This window comes from Pelodiscus sinensis, chromosome 1 (genome assembly GCF_049634645.1).
Source record: "Pelodiscus sinensis isolate JC-2024 chromosome 1, ASM4963464v1, whole genome shotgun sequence".
Lineage (NCBI taxonomy): Eukaryota > Metazoa > Chordata > Testudines > Trionychidae > Pelodiscus > Pelodiscus sinensis.
Window position 1 is genome coordinate 315,934,930 of NC_134711.1, and position 13,219 is coordinate 315,948,148.

General features: G+C 42.5%; 1 protein-coding gene across 8 annotated transcripts in view; it reads left to right on the plus strand.

Moving 5' to 3' along the window:
* TENM4 (teneurin transmembrane protein 4) overlaps positions 1–13,219 on the plus strand; it is an 858,468-nt gene that overhangs the window by 581,320 nt on the left and 263,929 nt on the right. For all 8 annotated transcript variants that reach the window (XM_075919469.1, XM_075919465.1, XM_075919468.1 and 5 more), the window contains 2 exons: positions 1,613–1,865; positions 11,191–11,289. In XM_075919469.1, the coding sequence (XP_075775584.1) occupies positions 1,613–1,865; positions 11,191–11,289 (352 nt within the window). The remainder of the gene's footprint in view (positions 1–1,612; positions 1,866–11,190; positions 11,290–13,219) is intronic.

Genomic DNA, 13,219 nt, shown 5'->3' on the forward strand with positions numbered 1-13,219 from the left:
TGCAGTTATAGATCAGAAATCATTTGATGATAGGAACAGACCATTTTCAGTGTTCTAAGCCTTTATAACAGGGGCTCTGTGTCCCTGTTATAAACCTTTTCTCTATCAGGGGCCATTGCCCCATAGAAAAATCAGTTGGGGGCCATACAGAGCCCTGAGGGGGGGCACTTAGTGTTGAGGCTTACCCTAGGCCAGAAATGAGGGGTTCAGAGTGCAGGAGGGGGCTCCAGGCTAGGACGGGGGAAGGGTGGGGTTAGGTGTGAGAGAAAATAGGGATATGGGCTTTGGGATGTGGCTTAGGATAAGGTGTTTGGAGTGCAGGAGGGGGCTCCGGGTTAGGACCAAAGGGTTTGGAATGCAGGGGGTCCTCAGGGCTGGAGCAGGAAGCTGGAGTATGGGAGAGGAGTACAGATTCTGGTGAGGTGTGTGGGCTCAGGGGTGGGCCATGGATGGAACAGGAGGTTGGGTCATGGGATATGGTTCAGAATGCAGGCTCCAAGAGGAAGTTTGGGTGCAGGGAAGGGGAAGGAGGGTTGCAGTGTTTGGGAGGGAGTTAGGGTGTGAGAGGGGGTTCCATCCTGGAACAGTGGCTAGAAGGGGGGCAGGGTGCAGGCTCTAGTTGGGTAGCATTTACCTCAGGAGGCTCCTGAGAGTCTTAAGGCAGCTTCTCTGTCTTCCCTGGATCCTGAGCAGCCCCTTTATGGAGGCCTCAGGCAGCTCTGTGTGGAATGCACTGTCGATACTTGCAGGCGCCGTCGCCATATCTCCCTTTGGGGAGCTGCAGAGTCAGCACTGAAATTGGGAGTAGCACAGAGTTTCCTTGATCTCCCCTCTCACTAGTGTGAACCGGCATTGCTCCTGGCTCCTGCCTCATGGGAGGTCACCAAAGCTCAGGGCCTCCACCCCATAATGTGAAAACATGCCATGGTCTGGATGAAATAAAGCAGTAGGCTGGATTTAGCCCATGGGCTCTGGGTTCCTCACCCCTGCTTTTATAACATCCTTTGTCTGCTGTTCACTTTGTGTAAGTATCAGATCTTTCATTACAAGTTATTGAACAAGACCAACTACATTTGTCTTTTGAGTTTAATTTTGTGTCTGTGGCCTCTTATGGTATGTCTACACTGAAATAAAAGACCTAGCTGCCACTAACTTGAGCTTGTGGGGCTCAGACTGCCAGGCTCAAAATTGCTGTGTGGATGGTCTGGTTTGGCAGAAGCCTAACCTCTGAGATGGTGTGCTAGGGGGAGTGTTTTCCCAGAGCTGGGGCTGTGGCCAAGACCAGATGTCTGCGCAGCAATTTACAACCCTACAGCCAAAGTCCTACGCGCCTGAGTCAGCTGACTCAGGCAAGCCGCAGGTTTTTAACTGCTGGGTAGATGTTCCCTTCACACTCTTTGAACTTCTTGGAGGTGGGTGACAGGGGATGGGTCACATGAGGATTTCCTGTTGTGTTCCCTCTCTCTGGGGCATCTGGTACTGGCCACAGTCGACTGACAGGATACTGGGCTGAATGGACCATTGATCTGACCCAGTACGGCTGTTCTTACTTTGTGCAAAATTAAAATTGGCTTGAGTCCCGAACCTTACAAATATTTAACTTGCGTTTTAGATCATCCTCCAGGTCTTCAGAACCATTCAAGACTTCGAACTCCTCCACCTCCACTACCACACGCTCACACGCCAAATCAGCATCATGCAGCCTCTATCAACTCCTTAAACAGAGGGAATTTCACACCACGTAGCAACCCCAGCCCTGCTCCTACTGACCACTCTCTTTCTGGAGAGCACCCTGCCAGCACCCAAGAGCCAGCCCATGCTCAGGACAACTGGTTACTCAACAGCAACATCCCACTGGAGACAAGGTAGGGGTGGTTGTTGTTTTTTAAAGTTATTACAGTGTTCCATACTTATCTTAGTGTATACCATAGGGTATGTCTACACTACCCCGCTAGTTCGAACTAGCGGGGTAATGTATGCATACCGCACTTGCTAATGAAGCCCGGGATTTGAATTTCCCGGGCTTCATTAGCATAAGCGGGGAGCCGCCATTTTTAAATCCCCGCTGCTTCGAACCCCGTGTAGCGCGGCTACACGGGGCTCGAACTAGGTAGTTCGGACTAGGGTGCCTATTCCGAACTACCGGTACACCTCGTTTCACGAGGAGTACCGGTAGTTCGGAATAGGACCCTAGTCCGAACTACCTAGTTCGAGCCCCGTGTAGCCGCGCTACACGGGGTTCGAAGCAGCGGGGATTTAAAAATGGCGGCTCCCCGCTTATGCTAATGAAGCCCGGGAAATTCAAATCCCGGGCTTCATTAGCAAGTGCGGTATGCATACATTACCCCGCTAGTTCGAACTAGCGGGGTAGTGTAGACATACCCATAGAGAAATATTAGAGGGTACACGTTTACACTAGCCCCCTAGATCGATCTAGAGAGGCTAATGAGGGCGATCAGAATTGCAAATCAAGCCCAGGATTTAAATATCCCGTGCTTGATTTGCATGTTCCCAGCCGGTCGCCATTTTAGAAATTGACTAGCCCGAAGTAACTGCCCGCGTCTACATGCAGCAGTGAAATGGGATTCCGAGTTACAGCCTCTAATTCGAATTAGCTGGTAAACCTCATTGCAGGAGGAATACCAGCTAATTCAAGTTACGGCTTTAAATTGGAATCCCATTTGACTGCCGCGTGTAGACGCGGGCAGTTACTTCAGGCTAGTCATCTTCTAAAATGGCGACTGTCTGGGAACATGCAAATCAAGCGCAGGATATTTAAATCCCGGGCTTGATTTGCAATTCCGGACACCCTCATTAGCCTCCCTAGATCAATCAAGCGGGCTAGTGTAGACGTACCCAGAGAGACAAGATGAGTGAGGTAATATCTTTTATTTAACCATTTTCTGTTGGTAAGGGAAACAAACTTGTGAGCTAACACAAAGCTCTTCTTCAAGTCTGTGTAAGCTCAAAAGATTGTCTCACCAAGAGCAGTAAGTCGAATAAAAGATGTAATCTTATCTAGTTTGCCTCTCTAATGTCCTGGGAACAACCCTTTGTACATAGAAAAATCCGTTTGTTTAGCCAGTGAACTGGTGTATAATTTATGCATTCCAAGTTGTATATATTATTACTTGTATCTTTTATTTGGACTAAGAGAGGATAAAATTGCTCTTCTTCCATAGACTGACAATATCATTGGTATTAACCATCACTTATAAATTTTCCCCATTTAAAACTAAAACCAGAATAATAGATTTAAAATGTTTTTTTTCTCAATTTAGTTTCTTTCTATGTGGTGGGGTAAATCAATATCCTATTTACAAAACTGAAATCAGTCAATATATTGAAAAGATTTAGCTTTCTAATTATGCTGCATCTAGCAGATATAATTGTAGTATGTAATGCAGAAAAGGGTGATCTTGTTAGACTTAACGGGAAAGGAGGAATTTCTTGCAACATTTTACTATGCTACAGTATTGTATCAAGAAGTATGGAACACTGAATAGTGGTACGAGTCAATTAATAATGCTTCCATTAGCTTTTCACGTTATTTTCCACGTCTGTTAACTTTGTGATTTTAGATAATTGTATGTCTCAGTATTGTCCTAATTTATCATACGGAACTTCCTTAGTTTAAAGTATTTTTCCCCATAAAATCGACTAAGATTTCAGCAAATGTATCAAAGGTCTAAAAACAAAACCACCTGGTATTGTGAATGGTTTTATTTGGATTTTACACTGTTAAAGTTTCATATTTATGAAATAAACTTTCTATATAATAGAAATGGTCTGCAGAGGTGTGTGGTACCTGGTAATAGGTGTGCTCCTATCCTTGTCCTAACAAAGTACACATGAGTAGTCCTGTGACACCTTAGAGACTAACAAAAATATTTAGGATCATGAGCTTTCATGGGTAAAATCCACTTCATCAGATGAGTACAAACAATGGATAATATGGAAAATAGTTGCTTGAAGAACAGAAAACATAAACCTTTTATAAATTCAGTTTAAGTGCTTCTTCATAGAGTAACAAGAAGGCTGAAATGAGGGGTAGATCTATCTATGATGCATATAGACACTGACAATTAGACCACATGCTGTCTTAGATTGATCCATACTCTTTGGCGCTCTGGGATTTTACTGGACATTCTGGATATGCCTGAATTAATTATAGTATCCCCTGATGGTTGTACATGCTGCCCTGTCGTATTCCCCTGTAAGATATGCTACATACTGGAACTACTTGGATAATGAAAAGGATGCTGCTGGCATTATTTAAAACCAGCCTAATTAGCCTTTCCTCTCACTCACTCTTGATATTTTGCTTCTGCAACTTCTGGGTAATAAATGAGGCTGCCAGTTCTTTTGCCCCTTTCCCTTTGCTTGTGTTCACAGCGGGAAGAGATATACTGGTGAGAGAAAGGGAAAACACACATACCTGAACATATCCAATCTCGCTTGCACAGACACACCCACATACAATGAATCCAGAACATATACATACACCGTACTAACGACTTGTCTAGATAGTGAATTAGTGCACTGCAAGCAAGAGGGAACTTTTAATATCCAATAGCCGGGTCTACATGGCCAGTTCGTGCGCTGTGTTTACATTACAATCTCACTGTCTACACATGCCCTAACACACGCTATCACAAATAGACATGTGCATATTTTTTCCAGTTCAACAATTCTCTGCCCTCCCCACCATATCTATTTGCTTCCAAGCTGTGGCTCGTTATAATTCCTCAACTCTACTTCCTTACATCTGGGCCTCCTCGGGAATTTTGACTCAAGATTTCCCGTGATGGCAGATGCATCTGCTCCTGTTCAACTTGCTGAATCACCTCCTCTTTCTCCAGAGATTCTGCTCGACCATTCCGTTTGCCCAAACCCTCTCTTTGGTCCAAGTTTTGATATGTGTTTTCTCCCCTCCCTGTACCCAAGGAGGTGTCTTTCTGGAATGAAACTGGGGCATGTAAATTCACTTAACTGCCTCATTTGGGATGAACAAATCACCAGGAGAGAGGCAGACAGAAAATATTTACAAAGCCCTTCCCCCCCCTGCGCCCCAAAACCAAGCTAAGTTTTGTCAGTCCTTTGCATGTATGAGTCTCACTGAGATCAGTGAGAGCTATGTGCATCCACCCTAGGGAAGACTGCCCAGTTGAGTTACCAAGGCAGCACTGCTGAGAACATTTTAAAAGCAGATGTATATTTTGATCCATCTGGGTAGGAGCCATGTTTGCAGGTTCCTCTGAACTTCCAAATGATGTCCCAGTTTAGTATTTAGTATCTCAGGCTAATTGATTTCTTGGGGACTGACTGATTAAAACCCAACTAAAAAGCTGGCCCCAAAAGATTAGGACAAAATTATATGTTAGTACTGCAAATATGATTTAGCCACAGTTGTGGAAATTTTATTAGGGTACTAACTCTGGTGCATATACACTCAGGCAGTGAACTTTGCATATTGTTTCTTTATTAAGGAAATTTATGTCATAGCTTATTCTGGCCTCAATTCTGCAGTCTTCCTGTGAGTAATCCATTTGATTTCAGTGAGATTACTCAAGGAGCGGGCTTTTCGCTATCCGGGCTATATATGGCCCTAACCTTTAAATTTACTCCTTCCTTATTGACTTGGGGTTTGAACACATAAAATATAATAAACAGTATGAAAATAGTTAATATCTATTCAAGGCCTACACCTACAGGAAACTGAGTACAAAATAATGGCTAAATTGAATGGTAGTCAGGTCTCGCACACTGTACTCATGAAACAAAAAGAAGTGGGGGGAACACTTTTCAGATAATTCACAGCAGTCATATCATGCACATTGTAAGCCTATACAACCATGTTGTTATAAATACTTTACTCTGCCTCTTCTCTCTTGCTATTTGTTACATTCTCTTGTGGCATCTTGTCTTAACTTAGCCTGTAAGGACTTTGCAGGGAAGGTCTTGTCTTCTTTTGTGGACATACAGTGCTTACCACAGTGGAATCACCAAATCTCTTTAGGGTCTCTGGGCACCTACTGCCATGCCCAAAATAAATAATAACCTGGTTTTGTGAGACCAGTGGTGGAACCTCAAAGTTAAAGGCCCTCCCCTGAAAACATTGTGTTCCAAGATGTCTGTATCCATAGACCATGAGCAGGCCTGTACGCAGGGATCGTGCGAAGGGTTCAAACACTGCCCCCCCCTCCCAGTGGCCCGCACTTGCCTCAGCCCCCCTCACCTGTACTCCAGCCAGCCAGGTAAAAGGCAGGAATGGCGCACTGCCTGAGCCTCTCTTCCCCCATGCTCCAGCTGACCGAGGAAGGCTGGTGCTGATTCCCACCCCCCGTCTCCCCATTCCCCAGATGGGCCACTGTAGCAGGAGCAGGGCAGCCACCAGCCCCTCCCACACCTCGGGGTGGGCTGTTCCAGCCACGGCATAGCCAGACAGGAGCCAATTCTGCCCCAGCCCTCCCAGGCAGTCAGGAAAGCGGGCTGTTGGTCTGCTTTGAGATCTACTGGTTGACTGCTTGTGATAGACTGGTGAACTGCGCTCGACATCTTGGGCATCCCAAATTTAGATTATGACTGGGCTATAATTGGGCCCTGCTGGGCGTCCCACAGGCATCACATGATTAGTGCTGCTTAGTAGCAGAATGTTGTTCTTTTCATTGAAAAGATGGCTGCCATTTAAGACACTGGTATAAAGCAAAAGTAGATGAACTGATGAGATGTATGCATTACCTTTCCATCACTGACAGTTTATTTTGACATGGCTATATACAGGCAATTACATTGCAACTGGGCTGATTGCTTGTATTAATATTATTCTCGTTTAAATTAGTATTTATTTTTTAAATTGTTTTTTTAGGTACAATTGGAATATAACTGGAAAATAAGGGACCATTTTATATTTAAATGAAAATTATTTAAAAATAAAACCCTTTATAAAAAATGGTCTCTTATATTCAAGTTGTGCTGGTTTTTATTCAAAACCGATTTAAATATTGGTATGAGGAGAAAAGAGCAACAGGAAATATATATTTAAAAATATATTTAATAAAATTGCAGTCCACATTTACAAAAAAAAGCACACACACACCCTTTATATGGGCCTGATGAGGGAGAATGAGCAAGCATCAGAAATCTAAACTATTACAGTGATGTATAGAGAGAAAAAAAAGGTGGTCTGTCAGGTATCTACAGTCCAGTCTATGCCCCTGTTAAACAGGAAACTTGGACACATCCTTAACTACAGCATCACTACTGCTCCACCATATTAGGTCTGGTGAATGTTTCTCCAAACCTGAAGTAGTCTGTTTTAATTGCATATTATTTAACAGTCATATGTAGATTGGGAAATTCATATTATTACTCCTAACCAGACAGGTCACCTAGAATTTACTCAGAAAAAGTCGTCCTTGTATGTAGGTTAAGGCTTTCACTTGCTTCACAAACTACTGTCATTGTTACTTGATCCCAAATGTTATCATTCTATAAATAGATATTGTAGAGAAAACAGATTCTTTGCTGGGCAGTTATACAAATTCTGACCCAGCAGCTGAAAAAGCATTATATTGCCTTTATGTTTGATAATGACAGGTATCACTTGAGAGTTTTCCAGACAAAGAACAGGTAAAAAATTCTGTGTTTTGATGCTGAATGACAAACTAGTAATTTAGTTGGCCATCATCAATATATTGTTTCCCCCACTATATAAACTATTAGGATAATAAGATATGTTGTAGAGATAGTGGCAACATAATAAATAGAGGATGCAGGTTTAGTAACGTGTGGTAAATCTCATCTCTGACATCCACAGATCTTCCCTTTACTTCTGTGAGAGATCTTAGAGACCATTGTTCAGGTTTCTCCTTCAGACTGAAGAACAGAATTCTTCCTTCTGTATAAAGTAATTGTGTAGTTCCTTTCCATTGCAAAAATGTAACCACTTAGGAAACAAAATGTCAACAACTAGTGGAATAATAAATAAATAAACCACAAAAAGTTCAAAGTTTTAAAAAAATCCATCCCAGAGAAGCTAATCCAAGAATTAAAACCTTTGGGCTGTGTCTACACTGTCCACTTATTCCGGAAAATCAGCCGCTTTTCCGGAATAACTTGCCAGCTGTCTACACTGGCCCCTTGAATTTCCGGAAAAGCACTGACGATCTACTGTAAAATCATCAGTGCTTTTCCGGAAAAACTATGCTGCTCCCGTTCGGGCAAAAGTCCTTTTCCGGAAAACTGTTCCGTAAAAGGGCCAGTGTAGACAGCACAGATTTCTTTTCCTCAAAAAAGCCACGATCGCGAAAATGGCGATCAAGGCTTTTTTGCGGAAAAGCGCGTCTACATTGGCACAGACGCTTTTCCGGAAAAAGTGCTTTTCTGGAAAAGCATCCTGCCAATGTAGACGCGCTTTTTCCGGAAATACTTATAACGGAAAACTGTTCCGTTTTAAGCATTTCCGGAAAAGGATGCCACTGTAGACGTAGCCTTGAAGTATAGAAATATGGTATTGTGATAATCTGGTGTAAAAAATGGAACTGTATTTTTATCGACTACCCATTTTTGTAATTCCACATTAGCCAGAACAGAAAGAAAACATAAAGAGAAAGGTATTTATTTTAAACAGAGACGATCATGATTACAGTATTGAGCACTGGATTGCAAACCTCTCCCATCCCAAATTTGAAGGTGTTTGGGTTTGATTTTTAATAATATAGGGACTATTTTCAGAATTCAGATTTGGGTTCAGCTTTTGAATGACCTTACCTATGGATGTTCAGAATGCAGAGTTGGGTGGGGACAGATTGAATTTCATGCAAAAGCCAACATAAATGCATAGTTTAGGTGCTTAAATCTTATTGCTCATGAGAATTTCGTATATTGCTGGAAGAGGAGCCTCTCCTCACATCTCCTCCTTTCCTCTTTCTCTTCATTTTCCCTCACTCCTCTCCCCTTTTCTCCTAGTTCTCTTTTCCTTACTTCTCCCACCTTTGCTACTTTAAAAGCACCATATTGTCTAAAAACATCTGCACAGCCATGAGATCTTACAGGTGAGTATTTCTCTCCACACTTTGTTCCAGTAAATGTGACCTTGCAGTGAACAAATAAATGCCTGCTGAGATGGCCATTTGCTTGACACAGCTATAGCTTCAGGACAGATGTGGTCCCAGAGAATTTCAAGCTGTAAGCACAGAGGACCAGATTACAACCCCTGATTCATGTTGAGTCAAGATCTTACTCCAGAATTAGCAGGTCTATCCAGAGTAAACTACTACTCAGGCTAGGTAAGGGGTAAAATGTGCCCCATGATAAATGAAGAGTGCAGTTGTATAGTAGGTGCAAATGTAATTCAGTGTGTGACGTTTCTGTTTCTGGCATGCATCAAAAGATCCCATAACCTGGTGTTCTTTCCCCTTTTATTGACCATTCACAACTGAAATATATAAAATCTTCATTTTTAAACAGATTTTAACTATTAACTATTAACTTTTACTGATTACTATGTTGTTAGGAGCCTTGCCTTTTATCCATTAAAGGTTCCATGTGCTACTGTGCTGCTTATTCATTACACTGAATGAAGCATCTTACTTTTCTTGCATTCTTGGGGAATGAGAGGAAGCAGTAAATACTTAGAGATGGGTTGATATTTCAAGTTCTCTGTCTCAGCTCAAGCATTTTGATCCACTTTACTTGAAAGCTATGAATATGAATCACATTACTTTCTCTGGGATCAACTGCAGAGCTGTGCTGTCAGTGCAGCTCATAGCCAACAAAGCAGGGGCTTGAACCAAACAAGTGCTGGCATTAGCTAGAAGGCCAGAGAAGGAGAAATGAAAATGAAGGTTAAGGACACTTTAGATAAAGGGAAGTTTGCATAATGTGTCAGTACTGAAGTTTCATGCTATCTGAATACAGTTTCTGTGACGTGTCTCTCATTTTCTGTAAGCACTTAATACTGCAAAAGTGATAAAGTGTCACAATGCTAACATGTTTCTCTCTTTAGTCTTGGCTAGGGAATTTGCTAAACTTTCAAGATGCAGATTCAGATTTAGTTTTGATGTTTGAAAATAGAGAAGGGCAAAATCAGGGATGGATTTGAATTTTGTAAAAGATGAGAAAGATATGCCTGCATCTCATCCTGTGGCACAGGCCAGGTTTTCTCCATTCTCATTTCCATCTCTGCCTCTGACTTACTGTAGGACCTAGGGCACCTTCCCCTGCCTGAGCCTCATTTTCTGTAAACCAAGATATGATTGTAAAGAACTTTGAGACCCTTGATGGTGCTATAGAATATCCATATATAATCATAAAACAATTGAAGTTGAGTGGTTAGCTCTAGGTCAGTCCTCCCCCCCCCCCCCCCCCCAAACCAGAAGCATTAAAGTGTTTAGGCTATAAGGATTTGGATTTGGCTTATCTCCATATGTGTACAAAGTAGGAATGGGCAAGACTTTTCAAAACCCAAAACATGGTATTTTAGATCAAGGTGCTATTCGTTTAAACCATCTACCACCTGCAGTCCATTATGAGAATTACAAATAACATTCCAGTTTTTGCCCCTCAGTAGTTGAAAGAATGTTTATTTAAACTGTGGACATGGAGCAAAACACAGATATCCCACCTTCTAAATATAAGACTAACATTGCCCCATTAATTAAGTAAAAAGTTAGATTCATTAACCAATTCAAAGTTGAAAGTGGGAATTTAAACAAAACAGACAGGATCCATCTGGTTAAGCTCTTGGCTGAAGATATTGTGATGACACAAGATAATATTGACTGTACTTGGGACTGTACAAGTGTATTGAGTCTTGACACAGCAGACTCGTTACTGGGGTACAGCTTTGCTAAATTAAGATTTGGTCTTTTGGATACAGCAGATCAAAAAGTTTCATAACATTTTTTTCAGAATTGGCAGAAAATAATAAAAAATGTGCATAGACATAAAAAACTAACTTTATATATATGCACACATGTGTGTTTATATATATGTTTGTATACACATACTTAGAAGTGAGCATTCTAAAAAGCTGTATATGTATATGTGTAATATCTTATACATATAAATATATGCTCCATCATTCTAATTCCATGCACTACTGCACTATAACCATTGTGATTTATAAGATCACACTTCATAGATGCATGACTCACTGGCTTCATTCATGTTTCCATGTGTATGTAGAAACATAGCAAAGCAGACATTCCTAGAGACATTGCAGGACAACCTCATTGAGATGGACATTCTCACCTCCTCCCGACATGACGGTGCTTACAATGATGGGTATGTGACACGTTTGCGGTCTTCCTATTTACTGTACAGTCATTATGATCTTTGCATGAAAGTGTTTGGTCACTTCATTGATGTTTTAAGGACGATGACATTTTTGTTTCTTCTAAGATTACTTTAAAAAATTAGGTTACTAAGCTTGAAGCACAGCATCCTGTACATATTAATGGCAGCCCCATTAATATGCTGATGATCCATAGCATCTCATTGACTTTCTTTGCCATTTTGAAAATCATTTCACTAATAAGATGTATCTGTAGCAATTTGCAGTCCTTTACAAACTAAGATTACTTGCCTTGCATTTAATCTACAGGTTGAACCTCTCTAATCCAGTACTCTCTGGACAAGCAACATCCATGGTCCACCATGATTTTATTTAGTCAGTTGTCCACTTATCGTGCATGTGGCCAAGTTTTCTGCAGTACCATAAAGTTTGTTTACAGCCACCTGTCCTAGTTCTCAGTGTTCTGTGCTGTTATTTAGCTCTGAATTACCCCTAAATGTCTTATAAGAGCCCAGTAAGCAGTGGGGGTATGTCTACACTAGCCACCCTAGTTTGAACTAGGGTGGCTAATGTAGTCATTCAAACTTGCAAATGAAGCCCGGGATTTAAATATCCTGGGCTTTATTTGCATGTTCCCGGGCGTCGCCATTTTTAAATGCCCTGTAATTCGAACTACCTGCCTGCAGCTACACGCGGCATGAGCTAGGTAGTTCGAATTATAGCTCCTAATTTCAACTACCGTTACTCCTCATTGCAGGAGGAGTAACAGTAGTTCGAATTAGAAGCTTTAATTTGAACTACCAAGCCCATGCCGCGTTTAACGGTGGGCAGGTAGTCCAAACTATGGGGCATTTAAAAATGGCGGCGCCCGGGAACATGCAAATAAAGCCCAGGATATTTAAATCCCGGGCTTCAATTGCAAGTTTGAATGACTACATTAGCCACCCTAGTTCGAACTAGGGTGGCAGTGTAGACATATCCTGGAAGAGTTAGTTACATTGCTAGACAATATTGCCTTCCCGTGGTCCTGCAGATTCTCTAGTTTGGCGCCAGTCAGGTCCCCACAGTGCCAAAAAAGAGAGGTTCAACCTGTATTTTGAGGCTGGCTGAACAATATTCAAAATTACTATTTTCCAAGTTCATTGCTTTACAAGAGTTCTGACTTATCTTTTTGACATGATATCAGTGATGTTGGCGCATCTCTTTAAAGCCACGCTTTTGGTGTTGACTTAACATCCGGTTTTGATGTTAACCATCACTTCTTAAATTTAAGTTTTGATCATATAACTTTTAAGTTATAAATTGCTTCTAAGAAGATTACACATTGCACAGAACCTGTATGACAATACTGTGTGTTAGTAGTTTTCCAATTTAATAATCATCATCAGCTATAACAGTGTGGCCTGCTTCCTGCCGGGCCACCATGTCTCTGAGAACCAGGACTGGGGTGCACCACTCTTACCACAACTGTTGGGAGAGACTTGTCCTGCCCCACCTCTCAGCCAGCCAGCACCGGGTTGGGGCGGGGTCTCTTCCTGGTCACATAAGAGTGCTTTACTGAGGGCCATGCAAATCTGGGATGGCAGCCTTAGAGCAGCCAAGACCCAGGCAGCAGCGCTCAGCTGGCACTGGGAGGCACTACAGGGCTAGGTGAGGAGTCCAGGGCAGGCAATGGGGGCTTTGGGGACGGGGCTAGTGCTGGGGGGCTCTAAGAGGCGGGGGGATGGCACTCTGGGGATGGGGCTAATATTGGGGACTGGGGGCTGGCACTGGGGGAGGGTCCTAGGGAGGTTGGGTGCAGTGGGGCTCTGAAAACAGGAGGCTGGCATGGGAAGGTCAGGTCGTGGAGGGCTCTAAAGCACGGGGGCCTGGCACTGAGGCATTTGGAATGGGGGGCTGGCACTGGGGGGGTTCTGAGGG